This window comes from Engystomops pustulosus, chromosome 2, assembly GCF_040894005.1.
Source record: "Engystomops pustulosus chromosome 2, aEngPut4.maternal, whole genome shotgun sequence".
In the NCBI taxonomy this organism is placed as follows: domain Eukaryota; kingdom Metazoa; phylum Chordata; class Amphibia; order Anura; family Leptodactylidae; genus Engystomops; species Engystomops pustulosus.
The window spans coordinates 183552778-183570452 of NC_092412.1; the positions used below are offsets into that span (position 1 = coordinate 183552778).

General features: G+C 39.8%; 1 protein-coding gene across 5 annotated transcripts in view; it reads right to left on the reverse strand.

Annotated features, from left to right (window-relative positions):
* Nucleotides 1–17675, reverse strand: part of CDK18 (cyclin dependent kinase 18) — a 70305-nt gene that overhangs the window by 33804 nt on the left and 18826 nt on the right. For 4 of the 5 annotated variants that reach the window (XM_072137510.1, XM_072137508.1, XM_072137507.1 and 1 more), the window contains exons 1-2: nucleotides 1363–1425; nucleotides 928–1066 (exon numbers count right to left, since the gene is read on the reverse strand). In XM_072137510.1, the coding sequence (XP_071993611.1) occupies nucleotides 928–1066; nucleotides 1363–1365 (142 nt within the window). In that variant the 5' untranslated portion in view covers nucleotides 1366–1425. Of the gene's footprint in view, nucleotides 1–927; nucleotides 1067–1362; nucleotides 1426–17675 lie in introns of those variants that run through there. The other variant, XM_072137511.1, reaches the window with a different exon arrangement.

A 17675-nucleotide genomic window follows, 5' to 3' on the forward strand; every position in this document is an offset into this window, starting at 1 on the left:
ACATCTGCATTAAGGACTTTCCATTATGGCCCTCCGTTATTTATATTGGCAAAGATAACTCTGTGGCCCACCTCAATTTTGCTGTAATAAATGATGGAAGCGTAACTGAAAGTAAACTTCTGTATATGGAACCCTAATGGCAATGGAAGGTCGAAAGAATGCCTTCCATTCACCTTTTGTCTTTAGTTTCTGTTAGGTTTTTCAGTGAATATACAACTTATACAAGCACCATACGTACACTGAAGAAACATTTGACTTGTACCTTTACATTATTTGTGGTATAAGAAGTCTGAGTAGTTGACAGGTATCCTCTTACTTCAGATCAGAAATGTGTCCAAGCAGAGACTACATCTTCCCTTTATATAGCAGCGGCAGCTTTTTGGCTCATTAAATGTAAAACTATGCCTATGTAGTTGTTTTGTGACCGAACTATTGCACAGACATATTTTGCAAAAGATAAAAAGAACATCAAAAAACAGAAAGAGCATAAAAAAACCCACTAGAACAAACTTTGCTCATGATCTATCATGGAATGATCATCATAGCTAATATTATATTCAACAATACATTAATCATTTGAAATACAACAAATTAATCATTTGTAGAGTTACCGTCGGTTATGTGAACTATCTATAGTACTTTGTAGAAGGTTCTGTATTGTGTTTTACTAATAAGTATTGGTACATTGCAATGAATGTCCTGCTTTGCATCAGTCAAAATTCATGATTATAAGATGTCCCATAGCAAAAAAGAAAATGTAGCATTCATATGTATGCACATACATAGATCGTAAACATAAAGAAGTGAGAACACTTGATATGACAGAATATAACCTTCTGATACAAATCCATACTTGGCACTGCCACCTATTTATACTATGATCAATTATCTTGCCGCATTCAATCCTTTTAGGACAAAGTCACTTACCTTCGCTGTGCCGACTGTTCTTCTGGTTGTACTGCTCGGTGAATTCTGCAATAGATTCTTCTATAGTTTCAGTTCGAGGAACAGAGAGGGAGAACCGTCGTGTGAAATTTTTCATCTTGTTCATGGTGACAAGGTAGACCTAGAGAGAGAGAGAGAAGACTGTGAATGGGAAAGATCTCATACAAGGAAAGAGGAAGGTACGCAGAACATATGAGAGAAGAATGGGAGTGAATGTAATGGAGAGAGAGGAAAGCAACAAGAGATGAAAATGGTGAGATGGAAGAAGACTGGAAACAATATCATGGAATAGTGTAATGGTAATTAAAGGTACAACTGATGGCATTAGTAGGCTGGTGAGCATCGCCAACTACAATCATGGGTACAGTAGATTAGAGAAGAAAGACATTTCACGGAGCAGGGTCAAGAATAGATCACCATAAATGTGTAACAGAGTTCCGAATGGATGAAGAAGTAAAGAAGCGAAGGCTGTCTGGGTAAGAAGAGAATGCAAGCATGTGGGAGGGCCGCATCTGCTGAATCTCTTATCACTGCCTTGTGAAGAAGATAAAGAAGCTCAGAGAATCTCCTCTGAAACAAAGCTTTACATACCTGATCATATTGGAATTAATAGACTAAAAGTCCTTCTACCTGGAAACACAACCTAGCCTTGCCCTTGAACTGCCTTATGCTGAGTAATAAGGCTGGCACAATGGTTTTATGAGGCAATAATGCAGCTCAACTTCTTCATTTGTACTCTCATTTTTTGTTCACTCAATACATGAGCCTGGTTTGTGTGCCAGGTTTTATAGACTTGACCCTGCACCTGTGCTTAAGGGATATTAGGCTCTTGGTTTCAGCTTGCAGTGAAGTGTTCCTAGCTCTAGAGGTGTTAATATTTCTTGTGTTCTTTTGACATACAGCTACTTCTGCTTTTTGTTGCTGTCAGTTTGTTCCCAGGAAATTCCCACCCTCTTGAGTAAACAAAAATATTATCTGCATCATAGGGAGAATACTTACCTGTTGCCTACCCTTATACATAGCACAACCTCATCATTACACAAGCAGTAGGAGCCTTACAGCTGCCAGGTCACCGAGTTCATGGTGCTTTAGCTTTGTACAGTATGTTCTTTGTACTAACTAATGTGCAGAGATTCAAGTAGTTAAAAGCACATTTAGGAAATAACACAAATTTCTAGGGGCAAATTCCAACTTTTAATTTAAGTCAAAACTTTCCTATGACCTGGAAACGTCCGATTTTAATGTAGAGCAAAAATGTACTGTAAAGTTTCAACTACTTATTGATCAAACTCTAAGTGCAAGAACATCTTAATTATGGAGTATGAATACAGTCAATTGGTTAATATCATCATCATCATCATCAGTTTTTTCTGGTCAAGAGGATACCAAATTTCATATGACAGGAATCATTCCTAAGAATGAGTGGGGCTTACTGCTAAAATTTGGTTACTACAAGACCAACATTTAAACGAGTTGTCTTATAATACTGCATATAGAAAGGTGTATATATAAAGACATATAAATGTTACAGAATTTGGGATTCCCCTCGGACCCTCCCCTGTAGATAAGAACAGAGTAACTTACTATAGAATGTTTTTGCCTCATTAGACCTAGGCTGCCCATATATTACATGGGTATGTATATATCTGAATGGCCTTTATACAGTATAATGCTACATTTCCCTTGTATATGTCCAATATGACAGCCCACTGCAATGACCTCTGATCCTCCTTGGTTGGAGAGACCCCATGCTGGAGTCTTCTGACAGTAACTTATCTTCAGAGAACAAATGGTCAGAGCATGTAGTGACCCTGGCCTGTAAAGTTTACTGCAGCCAGTCTTGGTACATTTCCCCAATAGATTCTATGTTGGAGATGGAGTTGGAGACCTAGCTGGTTTCACTAAAGTTTTGCTCACTGATCTACTATCTCTTCTACATAAACAATGTAATTTGGCACATTTGCCACCTTCTCTTGTATTGTTAGAAAGGAAATTGGAGATATGGTGACTACTGACCAGTTATCAATAAATAACTAAAAAATAAAACAGTAGCATAATTTATACATTTACAGGCCAATGGTCTACTTAAATAGTTTTATGGTATAAAGTTATGCCAAACTGATGAATTGAAAACCTAAAGAATGCAGAAGTAACATTCAAGAATACAACAAACAGAACTAGATTGCTTACATGTAAATCGTTACATGGTATCGCTATAATTACATTGCATGTATATAATCTTGCATTTGTCATTAAACGCCCCATTATTGTGTATATTGAAATGTGTGGTCTTCTCTTGCCACATTTCAAAGTTCTAATATAATATGCACAATGTTTACATTCTCAAACCATTGTTACCATTGAATAAATGTTTATTCTGCGAGAATATTTTATAACAATCTATATTTATATGGCGCCATCATATTTCGCCGTGCTTTACAAATCAATATTCCCACATTTGTGAATATGTTACAATGGTGTAAAAATTGTGAAAATCGACAAGTATATGTTTATCTGTGATGACGGCACCTGTTAAAGTGACTCTTCAGGAAAAACACTTTCATTCCTGCATCACTCTCTGTGTAATTTATAATCATCAGTTGCTATGATAGCCCTGGGTTAGAATGAAAGGAGCGGGGGGAGGGGGCATCACCAGACCATCACTATATTTGTTATGCATTTGTTAACATTTTAAATTATGTAAATGTGTCTGAAGGGCTCTGGGGAGTGTTACAAGAGCCCCTTGTAGCTTCATTCTCTCACTCTCCCCTTCTGATCCTCCGCAGTACTTCCCCCTCCCTCTGCATGATGTAGTCTCACACAATGGGAGGGGGGACTGCTTGTACACTGTAATAGTCTGTGAAGCTGTAGAACAAAGGCTCTCTTTAACACCCAGGGAGTCCTCATGGTTCATTAACATAATTTTAAAAGCTGATTTTAGAAGGAAGGATGCCATGGATAACAAATATAAGAAGATTACCACAGTCACAGTGCCTGGATATATGAGTAAGTGTCCCTGGTTTATCATGCTTGAATTTTGATGGTAGATTTCCTTTAATATTAGGTATTGTCAAAATAAATATTAGTTAATTAGTCCATATTCTAATATATAATGTGATTGTTTCTCTGGAACTGGAAGCAGAAGTCTCTGTCCATTGTAAAACAGTAGTGCCAAGTCTACTCTTATCTACCTTTATTTATTCTGTATTTATATATATTGACATCAAATTTTCTCTATTGGTATATACAAATCGGCTTGTGAAGATTTCTCTCTCACTCTTAAAAACAGTCTTTGGTTCACCTTCCTCTGCAGTCAGAGAAGTGACCTAGCAGTTTGCTTGCCACTGTAAGGTTTTGTTTACATACTGTTTAAAGCTCCTGATTTACTGCACAGTGGAAGGATTCCACATGTACACAAGACCTCTGGCGGAAGGCTGCACTATATCACGCAGTATAGACATATACTTCAATAAGTCACTCATAGTACCCCAGTGTAAAGAAAATATACCCATTATGCTACTCATTATGGTATAGAATGTTTAAGATGAGTCACAAGTGTAAAACTATTCCGCCAGTGCCACCTTAAAGGAAACCTACCATTTCAAATGGTAGGTTTAAGCTGTAAACACCGAGCACCAGCTCAGGGTGAGCTGGTGCCGGTGCTTAGTTTCGTTAGTGTTAAAACCGTGGTATCGCGGTTTTAACACTTTTTAAACTTTATAGCATAAACTGCTTCGGCGCTGCGTGCGCACGATCGTGCGTGCGCCTACATAGGAAATGCCGCAGGCGTTGCACGCGCACGGTCGCGCGCAGCGCCGAAGCGGCTTCTGCTATAAAGTTTAAAAAGTGTTAAAACCGCGATACCGCAGTTTTAACACTAACAAAACTAAGCACCGGCACCAGCTCACCCTGAGCTGGTGCTCGGTGTTTACAGCTTAAACCTACCATTTGAAATGGTAGGTTTCCTTTAAATTTGGGTTAGGAAGGCATTCATTCTCGTTACAGAAATGGTCTTTGTGTATTCCTTAGGCAGAATCTTTAGCGAAGCATGCATAGCCACTAAGACTCTATATGCCTGTTTAAAAAGGCAAATCACCATAAGCAGCATGGATCCCTTTCTGACCTACATATATGGCCCCTCACATAGCCAAACCACACTGTACTGAGGAGATGCAATAAAGTGGAAAACAGTCTACAGTTGGACATCTATTACTTTTGGAGACTGGTTTGGCTATGATCCTGTTGAAGTGGGATCATGGGCCAAAAAGGTTGTGCACCCCTGCTGTAAACCAAGCCCTGTCCAGCACTTGTGGAAAAAGTCGGAAATCCTTTTACCATGCACCTAACAAAGGGTACTGTATCCAAAAGGATTTATTCCATTTTCTAAATTAAAACATACAGTATATTCTAGATGTAGTGACGCAAGTCTGGTATGCAATATTATCACTTCTATCACTCAGTTATTTTCTACTCAATGACTTTAGATTGTTGATAGAGGTCAGCTTATCGCACTGAATAAACACATTGGGGAAGTTATCAAATACTTATTTTAATGAGTGTTATCACACCTGTAAAATGGCAGAATGAATGAATGACCACATAAAAGGAAAACATCACCTTCATGACTCTAGATTGTTCAAGATTTTTTAACCTTTTTTTCCATTCAAGTTTTCTAATGGAGTGCGGGAACTAAGTGCCATGGCGCTTGCATCCCCTTTTCATGCGCTTCATCATTCTACCGGTTTCTCTAACTTTAAATATATAACAGTAAATGTCTTGTGTTATACAAGACATTTGGGCCACACTGAGGGTCGTAACTTGGCAGGATACAGATGGTGAGCCCAGGAGTCCAGCAGCTTCCAGTTATATCCCTTGATACAAAGCACAGATTTGCCAATACTTGCCTTAAGTGAAATAGCTGCCATAAGCAGTCAGTCGAACTTGGATGAAATTATAAGAAAGAAAATCTTACAATAGAGAAAATTGATGCACCATCAACAGCACACACTAGCTACAGCAGAAGCTAAATGCTGTATTCAAATAGAGACCAGTGGTGATGGGTTGTGCAGCACTAGCGGAGCACTGGAAAGAGGTGAGACTAGTGCGCTTGTTATTTTTAATCAACTCCCATCCCTGGTGCCAATATAAAAAAACAGATTGTGGAAAACCCCATTAAGGCTTCAGTTTCTAAAAAAGTTTATATGCAATATACCAAGTTATATTAAGTAGTCATTAGTTTAAGTTACAGTAGTTTTGGCTGGCAGCTATCAGGCTAACATCAGACATTCAGGAACAGGCTGTGATTTACTTCTATATAAGATATATTATATTTTTACTTTCATCCACAGCTTTGCCTGATGTTGTTGTAAACTACTGATATATAGATAGATCCATTATGTCATAGCTGAGCTCCTATAAAGCAATAGGACAATTATTCCACATGTGACAATGAGAAATGTACTAAACTGACTTAAGACATGTCTTTGTTGCCCATAGCAATTGACCACAAAGTATCTCTAGTTCCTTATAGTTCTCTCAAAAATGAAAACGGAGCCGTGATCGGCTGCTAAAAGCAGGGCCGCCACTTGGAATTTTGTGGGCCCCCCTTTTCCCCATGGAAATTATTTTCCCAAATTTTTGCCACACTGCTGCAGAACCTCCTTATATACACCTCAGCTGTGGATGTCAGATCCTGACCAAACATAAAGTGTCACTTCAAAATATTGCTAATAGTTTCTGTTATCTTCCAAGAATAGCAGAAACTATATAGAAGGTCTCCATCCACCCTTCATTCTCCATTATGTTACATGTATGGGGTTTCCTTCTTGCATTCTTCTGTTATTTATAGAATGGGCTGCAGTGCATCATAATAATAATAATAATTTTTATTTATATAGCGCCATCAAATTCCGTAGCGCTTTACAAATCAGATGCAAACATGCATACACAGTAACATACCTACAGACACATACATGCATCACACACACATATCCACAGTGAAGTCTGTCATATATGCAGGAGAGCAATCTAGGTTGCAGGAAGCAATGTTGGGGCAGATAAAGGGTTAAACACCTCGCTCTGCTTCTATTTCATGTACATTGAGCCCTGCAAGATCTCTTGCTGTGCTCCGCCCCCTCCTCTCTTCTCATTGGGGGACATGCATCACTCCTATTGCGTTCTTTTTTATGTGTGTTTATTTGCAGTTTGCGATTTTTTAGGTGCAGAATTAACCAGCAAACCAAAGTTAGCTACCTCAAGGATTTAATGCAGTGCTCCGGATTTATGTTTGTAGCCCAGATGTTTGTTCAACTTGTGAAACTTTTAGGCACCGAAATTGTCCCATTCTTGGACCTAGCAAGTTGCAAAACAGAGCATGCAAGACCCAGACTACTATTTGGGACTAAAAAGTCACACACCAAAACAAAAAGTCCCAAAAGTGAGACTATACAGGAAACTCGTTACATAAATAACAAAAGGAAAAAACTTAAGATACATTGCAATAGGTAGGCAAACTTCAGGAAACTTGAAAAAGTGGCAGCTGAAAAACTATGATACATGTGCCTCAATGACTCCAACTGCTTCTGCAGTGAAAAAAGATAAGAAGAAGCGCAGGCTGGTTGTGCAGCAGAGGTTGTGCCGATACCCCCACTACTCTCTCTCGGACCTGGGCTGGATACTGGGACTCTGGAGAGCCTGGGTCCCTTTCTTGTCTGGAGCCCTGAACAGAGCCCCACTAAAACCCCCCTGATGGCAGCCTTTAAAAAAAAAAAAAAAAATTGAGCCAGGAATGAATGCAAGCAAATACTAGCTCTAATTAAATCAGATTTGTAAATGTATGTAATAAATTCATAAAGTAAAAGTGTAACAAATCTTTCAGAAATGAATAAAACAGATGAGACTAGGAAACTTTAGAATATACTTTATTAAGCAATAACTATTTACAGCCCCAGTAATCACTAGATACAGCCCCCAACAATACAGCCCCTCAGCATTAACTATTTACAGACCCCCCAGCATTACCCTTTTACAGTCCCCCCAGCATATACAGGCGGGCAGGGGCTCCCCCTTATAATCCAGCCATGATGAGTGCCCAATTTATGTGGTCAATGCAACTAGAATTTCACATAGATAACAATAATAGACATCAATATGTATCTGCACGGGATTATAGTTCATAGTCGATTGTCTGTAGAATTGCCTCCATGTACATTGTCATCCAGTTCCCTCCAACACAAAGACCCATGTAAACACTCTCATTCAACTCCAACCTACCAAGGTCCAACGTCAAAACATGATCCCTCTTCTCCATTTAGCACCCCCCCCCCCCCCGTAACATGCCACATGTAAAATTATCAGTCCTTAAGTGGTTGCTAGCAGAGTCCACATTCATATGGTTCAATATGACTGTTTGTACTCTGTAGTGTGATATCATATTTTTATATGTCCCCTATGATTTGTAGAGTGCTGCGGAATTTGATGGCACTATATAAATAAAGATTATTAGGCTTGCTCCTTCCCTCTTACACAAAATATGGTCTGTAGGTGAAGTATCCTGCGTTATAATGTCTTGGGCGTACTTGTGTTCTAAATGCAGAGAAATCTTGATTTCTATTTAACTTCACATGTATATTACATTGCACCATGGGCATAGCCAAAAGGGTCAACGGATCTTCTCTTGCCCAAGTTCACAGTAGGAGGCAGGGAACTGTCAATCAAAGCTGAGCAGTAGGCACCAGGATGTAACAGTGGTCCAAATTCTAACTAACATATAGATGAAAAGAAAGATTTCTATCCTGAACTTCTAATCAAAAGACATGTTTATGAAGCAGGACTTCACCTACATGGACATATGGTTAGTGTACATGTGACCATGGAGCTGACAAGCCCTTTAAAATGTCACTTCTGTCAGTTTGATAGGCTGTATTGTCTAAGGCCAGCATTTTACAGTTGTAGGTCTATACTCCTAGGTGTGCTGAAGGAATGCATTTTCTGTATAATTTTTCAGTCTCATAACTTTGGCCTCCACTGTATGTACAACAGCTTGTCAATCACTACTTTGAGTAGCATGGGCCGATGTGGAAACAATCTCCTCATGAATATACCAGACTCATCAACTATTCAACCAATGTATTCTCTCAGCAATTCTAGCTCCCACACAACGCAAAGGTCTTTTGTGCCTTTCCGACTAACAGTACATAACCAGCCGCTGCTATATTCTGCACTTACCTAGAATAGCATATTAATATGACAGCCCCCTTTAAATCATTTAAGATGTTTATTACCAAGCCAAAATCATTTAATCACTCTGCAAGTTCTGTAGCATTCTTTGCTTTTAGACACAAAGTAAAAACCAGCCCTAGCCCTGTGTGACCCTGTTATGCCAGCAGCATTATTCAGTAACAGGGTAGATGGCAATCTCACAGATCACTGCGCATTGTGTATGCCGCCATGTAAGCCTGCAGAACTTTGCAATCAGTGGCTTATTAAACCAAATATTACTGTGTAAATCACCACATTATTACATTTACCATACAGATATTATTCGGACAAAAAGTCTGCAGGCCTCATGACCTAGGTGGCAGAAAAGGGTGAAGAGGGCACGTCACGGACTAGATTTCATTTATCATACTGTTTTGTGATCGCACCTCGAGCTGGGAAGTGAAACTTCCTCTGTGAGATTTCTCTCACTGCCATCGCTTCTATAAATAAACCCATTCTCCCCTCCTCTGCCCTCCCACACGCCTGTGGGGAGAAGCACAGTAGACTGGTGTCTGTAGATGTACGAAACCATAAGTACCTGCTCTTTATTATCTGCTTTATATGTGCAATTATTACTGCAGTGACTTTCCCAGAGCATAACATCTGTGCACCTCTGACATAGCCTGATGGATTATTACACTATTGGCCTTTTTATGTATATGCAGGGAAGGGGCAGAGATCAAGTATCTGGATTCCAGAACCTAATCTGCACATGATTTTATCAACTTCACTGGAACCGCAAGCTCCATTGTAACATTCTTGTTTAACACTAAACATTGCTTCACATAAGAGCAGCGTCGGTGGAGATTGAGATCTAGAGTATTTATAAAATCTGCTGCTTATATTTATCTATAGAGACATTTCTGACTCACGGTACGGTGCACACTACAAAATGGCTTTGAGGGCTTTCTTTTAGAATGACAGATATATATTTTTTACTTTGCATTAAGGACAAACTTGTTTTGTTGAAACTTACAAGGGAATGTGGTTAATAATCTGCCCACAACGTCTTTGTCTGCTGTAATCCCCTGCGGACTCCTGGCAAACCTGGCAACAAGTTTCTATTTCCCAATTAAATTAACTTAGTTCATCACCTATCTCTGCTTCGTAATATGCGCCACAAATCTCACACCTGAAAAAAGATATGTCCCCAACACCTTATCATGTGCGACAGCATTCCTTCCCCTGACCAAAAAAACAGTCACAGGTCTGGGACGAGTCATTTTGGTGCCCTAGGCAGACAAGAAAAATTGTGCCCCCCCCCTCAACGTGGTCGATTATGGGACTAGGCTAATGGGAAAAATTAAATGCACAACATCCACAATAAGGCCTCCCAGCCATGAATATAGTGTAACATAGAAAAATATGTCCGTCCAGTGAAAATACCTACAATGATTACACCAAAAAGAATGTAGCAAACACATATATTCCAGCAAAATAATAAAATACTCAATTCTTAATGGAGGCATTTGGAGCAGCATGGGTGGTGATTTGTGCTTTTATGATGGTACCAAACCCCACAATGTGTACAAAGAGGAGATGGTCCTCCAAACACCCTCCTAATGTATGTTATAACCCACAAATCATAAATATTGGTCCATTGTCCCTATCATAGCAGAGTGGCATCTGAGCCTCTGGCAGTAATATCAGATAATCATATGCTAAAAACAATAGTGGTCAATTAAGTCCCCCTCATGCACCCCACTCTTCTGACAGCTTACCTCATATTCCAACATCTAATCCTTTTCTTTTTTTGAGCTGCTTTTTGGGGTAGGGTTTTTTAGATTTTTTCAAAATCCACTTCTCATATCTACATCCAACCTACCTCTGTGTGTTGTTACTCTCAACAGCGATCTTCATCTTTTTTCTTAATTGTAGTGTGTATTTTTTTATTTATTTAATTGTGCCCCTATGTCCACCGATCAATGAAATAAATTGCTAAACCAGTAATTATGCTCATTTTTTGGTACAGGTTTTATGCTGTCAGTTGCCCGCAGTTCTAGTTCCCAGGCATAAATGAGTGCCCCTTATCTACATACATGTACGGTTACCTGATCCATCAAAATAAGAATTTATAAACACCCTGAAATTAAACAAAGCTGTAAACTTTAAAATGAAATTGTCAATCTCACTGTCTCCATGGCAACTGGATGTTGCTCACATCACTGACATGGATGACAATATCTTCAGCACTATCTGCTCAATTGATAAACAGACACAGTAAACGTTGCTTTTTGCTACCAGTAATGTTGGTCACACAAGCACTTTGCTTATATTTTTCAAAAATATTGAGGAAATATGAAGAACTACCCATTTTTCTAGACAGATCGAGAGGTAGGGACACCCACACACCTAGAGTACCATGTTCTGATACATTATTCAGTAGATTAATTAATGAGTTGGGATATATGGAGAGAAAGAAACCCGGATAGGCGAGCATTTACATGCTATTCAAAAACACATGAGTCTTTTGCAAGGATAGATCTGGTTTTGGTTAATGAAATAGGTATTGACATGGTAGAAGGCATAATCTTTGGTGCAAGGGGACTGTCAGACCACTCCCCAGTCTGCCTTACATTAAAAAGGGCTAGACCAACGGGGATCACATTTTATAAAGTAAAGCCCTTCTGGTTTAGTTTGGTGAAGTATAAAAGCGATTTAAAGGGGAAAATCCAATTTTTCCTTAGTAGAAATTTAGGGGATGTGGACATCCGAGTGGTATGGGACACACTGAAGGCGTTTCTTAGGGGGCTGATTCGCGATCAGATTAGTCTGTTTAAAAGGGAAAAAAGTAGGACCCTACAATTGTTAAAAGATAAGGTCTCAGATCTAGAAGGGGAATTCATTAAGAACTCCACGGAGGAAAATAGACGGACATGGTTAGAGGCACAGGAAAGCTTTAGGCGTTATGGCTTGGAGAAAGCTACACAAGAGATTAAACGGCATTCCGGCAAGGCAATATTGGGGCAATACTCATCCATGAAACAACTAGCAAGTATAGTAAAAAAATCAGAAATCGAGTAAAAAAAATAAATGCAATCAGGGGTAGGAGCGGATCATTAGTGGTAACACAGGAAGGAATCAGGGAGGAATTTAGGTTGTTTTTTGAAAAATTATATTCCTAAGAGAGGTGAACGGGAGAAGAGGGACTGGGTGAGGTATTACATTTGGTCCCTGTTCCCCGCTTGTCTTCCGAAGAAAGAGAGATGCTGGGGAGCCCCTTGAGTCTGGAAGAATTGGGTGATGCTCTAAGAAAATTGGCTAGAGGGAAAGCTGTGGGCTCAGATGGGATCCCACCAGAGGTATATACTCAATATGGGAAATACTGCTCCCGCTATCGTTGAAGGTTTATAATCACTCATTTTCGGAAAAACTGCTGCCACACTCTATGAGAGAGGCAATTATTGTTTTAATTTTGAAAGAGGGGAAATGCCCGCAGGAATGCGACTCATATAGACCAATCTCCCTGCTGAACTCTGATTGCAAATTGTTAGCAAAAATACTTGCAACTAGACTACAAAAGGTGGTACGATCAGTGGTGCATGAAGATCAATCGGGGTTCATGCCGGGGAGATCGGTCAGAGACAACATTTCACGTATGTGGTGGTACCTATAGGTTCCTTGTGAGAAAATGGGGGCGAGGGCGGTGGTCTCACTCGACGGGGTTAAAGCCTTTGACCGCGTCGAGTGGGACTACATTTGGGAAGTCCTGGGAAAAATGGGATTTGGGAAGCAGTTTATTGCATGGATAAAACCGCTTTATAATAGAGCCTCCGCTAGAGTCAGCATAGATGGTAAAGCATCAGCAGCATGGCAGCTTTATAGGGGAACTAGGCAGGGGTGCCCTTTGTCGCCCCTACTATTTGCAGTGGCATTAGAACCATTAGCATGTTGCATCAGGGCATCCAGAGGGCTAAAGGGATTTATTTGGGGACAAATGGAAGTGAGGCTCCTGTTGATCCGCTGATGATCTGCTCTTATTCTTGGATAATGCGGAAAGAAGTTTAAAAGTAGTAATAGATTTAATAGAAACACTTGGAAAACTTTCAGGAATTAAAATAAACTGGGGGAAGTCCTCATATTTACCACATGAGACTATGTCGTCGGTAAACTGTTTAGAGAACCTTCCTGTGGTAGGAAAGAAGCGCTATCTGGGAATTATGATTAGTAAAGATCCAAAAGAATCTGTGGAGCTTAATGTTAAACTGCTAATCTCAAAAATAAGGAAAAAGATGACAACTTGGAAAAAAATGAACCTTTCGTTGGCTGCGAGGACAGTAGTTTTCAAAATGATGATTTTGCCACAAATTCTGTTTTTCCTTCAGAAATGCCCAGTGGTTCTTGACAAAAAATTTTTCGGGAAGTTGAATTCTCTTTTGTGAGATTTTATATGGAATGGCAAAGGGGCACGTATAAAGCTAGAGAAACTGTACATGCGGATAGAAAAGGGGGGACTAGCAATCCCTGACCTCTTGAGCAATGGGTAAATATTAATGATTGGATAGGGAAATAATAAATTATATAATAGGGAGTAAATATGATTTTGTTAAGGTTTATGACATACGGGGAGTATTGGTAACGGGGGTCTTTCACTTGGTAGAATTCAAAGCCCAATTTCCTAGCTGTGCTTTAATGCAGTGGGTATGGGAAATGACTAAATCAAAAATAGGGGGTAAAGGTTATTTAAGGATATCACCGTTGTGGGGATTTAAAAAGAGTATGGTAGTCCCAACGTGCAAAACGAGGGTTTTAATAGACAGAGGGTTACTATTTATGCATCAGGTTATTATACAGAGGACTTTGAAGTCTTATGATGATTTAGCTGCAGATTTCGGTTTGGAGTCAAAGGATTGTTTTTTTTAGGCTCAACTGAGGAACGCCTTCAGTGTGAATCAAAGGGGAGACTACATGGGGGGAAGCGCCACATCCAGTAGAAGCACTATGTTCTCGGCAGCTTGGGAAAAAAGGTTTAGTGTCCAAGGTATATAAGGTACTGGTAACAGATGAGAATATCCCCCCCGTAAAAAAAATGTTATGAGAAATGGAAGAAGGATGTACCGGACTTAACAGTAGCAAAGTGGGTGGATCTACTGGGAACCATTAATAAAATCACAAAAAATTTGTCCTACACTGTTTCACAATTGTATATAATACACAGAGTACACTACACACCAAAAAGATTGAACCAATTTGGGAATAAGAAGGAAGAAAAATGTCCCAGGTGTGACCTGTTCGATGCAGATCTCGTACACATGCTTTGGCATTGTCCAAAGCTGTATCGTTACTGGCTAGGAGTAGTAGACAGACTGCAGTCAATATTTAAAGGGGTATTCCCATCTGGGCATTTACATTTAATTTAATTCCTTTGCCATATGTGAACATTTCTTCAATTGGATATTAATAAAAAAAATGTCCCTGTGTGAAGATAATTTCTCATAAATGTAGTCATGTTGTCCCTTAGAAACCAGATAGCTTCCTCGGATACGACCACGTCACACTCCGGCAGCGGTGGCCAGACTTGCGCTATAGAGTCCTGCCGGACCACCAGGATTCAGCAATCATTACCTCAGGACGGTTGTGGGTCATGCAGTAACTCCCGGATATTTTATATACAATAACCTTTTGTTTCTTTGTGCAATCTCTCCAGCAGAGGTGGTCGTATCCGAGGAGTCAGTCTGGTTTCTAAGGGACAACATGACTATATTTATGAGAAATTATCTTCACACAGGAACATTTTTTTTTAATAACATCTAATTGAAGAAATGTTTACATATGGCAGATTAATGAAACTGAATGTGAGTGCCCAGACGAGAATACCCCTTTAAGTGTGACATTCCATGGAATATTCAGGTGTGTGTATTAGGCTCAAGAATGGGTATCTTGGGACCACCAGGTCATACCAATTATATATTAAAAGGTCTTTTCTTAGCAAGAAAGTTAATTCTACATTTATGGAAGAACAGGGAACCAGCCAAGGTAAAGGAGTGGGAAGCAAGGTTGGACCTTCTGTGTTATCTAGAGCGGAAGGAGGTATTGGAGAAAGGCAGCAAACCGGACAAAGTCTGGGAGGAATGGATAAAAAGACCATGCTAAACCACAGTATGTTTTTTTTTTTTAACTATTTGTTTTATTTTTTTGCTAGGTAGAAAATGATATAAAGGATAACTTGTTAACCGACAGAGGGTGGGTTTAAGGGAGGGTGGGAAAAGAAAATAGTTTAATGTGGTTTTGTATTTATGATAGAGTGATACATTATTGGAAAGACAAAATGTTTTGTATGTTTTGTAATTAATTGTCATGCTTTTTTGTTATGATAAAAGTTTATTAAAAAATATATATATATATAAATTTTACATTTTCAAAAATTAAACGAATGTGTACAAAAAAGGAAAACATTTTTTTACCATCTTCTGACGCGAATAACTTTTTCATACTTTGGCGCATGGAGCTGTGTGAGGTGTCATTTTTTGCGAAATGAGCCGGCGTTCTCATTGCTACCGTTTTGAGGACTGTGCGACATTTTGATCATTTTATTAAATTTTTTTCTAAAAAGGTGTAAAAGTCGCGTTTTGGACATTTGGGCGCCATTTGCCGTTCCGGAGGTCACCGCCGTCAATAACCGTTTTTATATTTTGATAGGTCGGGCATTTTGGGACGCGGTGATACCTAATGTGTCTGTGATTTTTACTATTTATTATATTTTATATCAGCCCATGCGCCGCCAAATTTAAAGTGCCGCCGGCAAGCACCGACCGCGGGTGATAGCGATGGGTCTTTGCTGCGATATGCAGCAAAGCCCATCTCTGTATGAAGAAGGCTCAGCCCGTGAGCCTTCTTCATACAACCTTCACAGCTCCAAGGCGGATATATCCGTCACGGAGCGTGAAGGGGTTAAGAAAATTTTGGTCATAGACATATTATATAACGCGGCTTGTGGAAAAATACCATGTATGCATGAATCTACAGTGCTAGTTACTGGTGAGGGCCCTTTAACCCCTTCCCGACATGTGACATAATAGTACGTCACATGTCGGGTCCCGGTACATGGAGAGGGCTCGCGGGCCGAGCCCTCTCCATAGCCGTTAAGTCTTTGCTGCATATTGCAGCAAAGGTTTACCGGTAACACCCGTGATCTGTGCCAGCACCGATCGCGGGTGTTTTACTGCTGATCGCCGCCGGCAAAGGTGCCAGCGGCTTCAAAAAGACGGTGGCATGTGGGCGACGCCATCTTTCCGTGGATCGTCGCTCCCCGTGACGTCATCGGGGAGCGGCGGTCCGTCGCCATGGTAGCTTCGGGTCTCACGAAGACAATAAACATCATAAACACATTAGGTATCGCCGCGTCCGAAAATGCCCGATCTATCAAAATATGATAACGGTTTTTCGCTGCGTTTAACCCCGTAACAGAAAATCGCACCCAAAGTCGAAAATAGCAATTTTTTGCCATTTAAAAATTTTTTTAAAATTCTATAAAAAGTGATCAAAAGGTCGTACAGTCCTAAAAATGATAACATTGTAAACATCATCAAAATCCGCAAAAAATGGCACCACCCACAGCTCCATACACCAAAGTATGAAAAAGTTATTAGCGACAGAAGATGGCAAAATCCCCCCCAAAAATTTTATACAGGTTTTAATTTTTTTTAATGTATGAAAACATTTTAAAACCTATACAAATTTGGTATCCCCGTAAAATTACCGACCCAAAGAATAAAGTAGACATGTCATTTGGGGTGAAATCAGTAAAAATCCAAGCCCACAAGAATACGGCACAAATGCGTTTTTTACCAATTTCACTGCATTTGGAATTTTTTTTCCCGCTTCCCAGTACAGGGCATGGAATATTAAATACCACCAGTTTGAAGTGTAATTTGTTACGCAGAAAATAAGCCATGACACAGCTCTGTACATGGAAAAATAAAAAAGTTACAGATTTTTGAATGTGGGGAGTGAAAAATGAAAACGCAAAAACGAAAAAGGGCTGCGGCGGGAAGGGGTTAAGTTTAGCAGTAGGACAATGTGGGCTTTAGACCAATAAAATTGTTTACCTAAATCCATAAATGAGAAATAAAACGGACCAACTCCATTCTGGAGTCTGTTCTGATCTATTCTATCACAACTCTCAATCCACGGCCCTGTCTGCAAAGAAGCTGTAGGTACAAAAACAAAAGTAACATTAACAAGGGTTATTTGCAAAAAAAAAAATTGACAGCAAACTCCACATACCCACAGAACACCTGGAACATAGTGACAACCATCAAGTGTGTAATTAGGCCTTCATTCACACACACCTGTGTTTTCTTCGGCAGATCCGTGTTCCATTATTGTGGTTAGTGTGTCATAGACGCGTGCTGAGGCGCCATTACCCCCCAAAATAATTGCCATGCGCAAAGTTACGCTTGGCAATTATTCCCTGTAGCGCGAAGGCTGAGCGGTTCAGCGTGCTGCAAAGGAGGGAAATGTCAGTAACG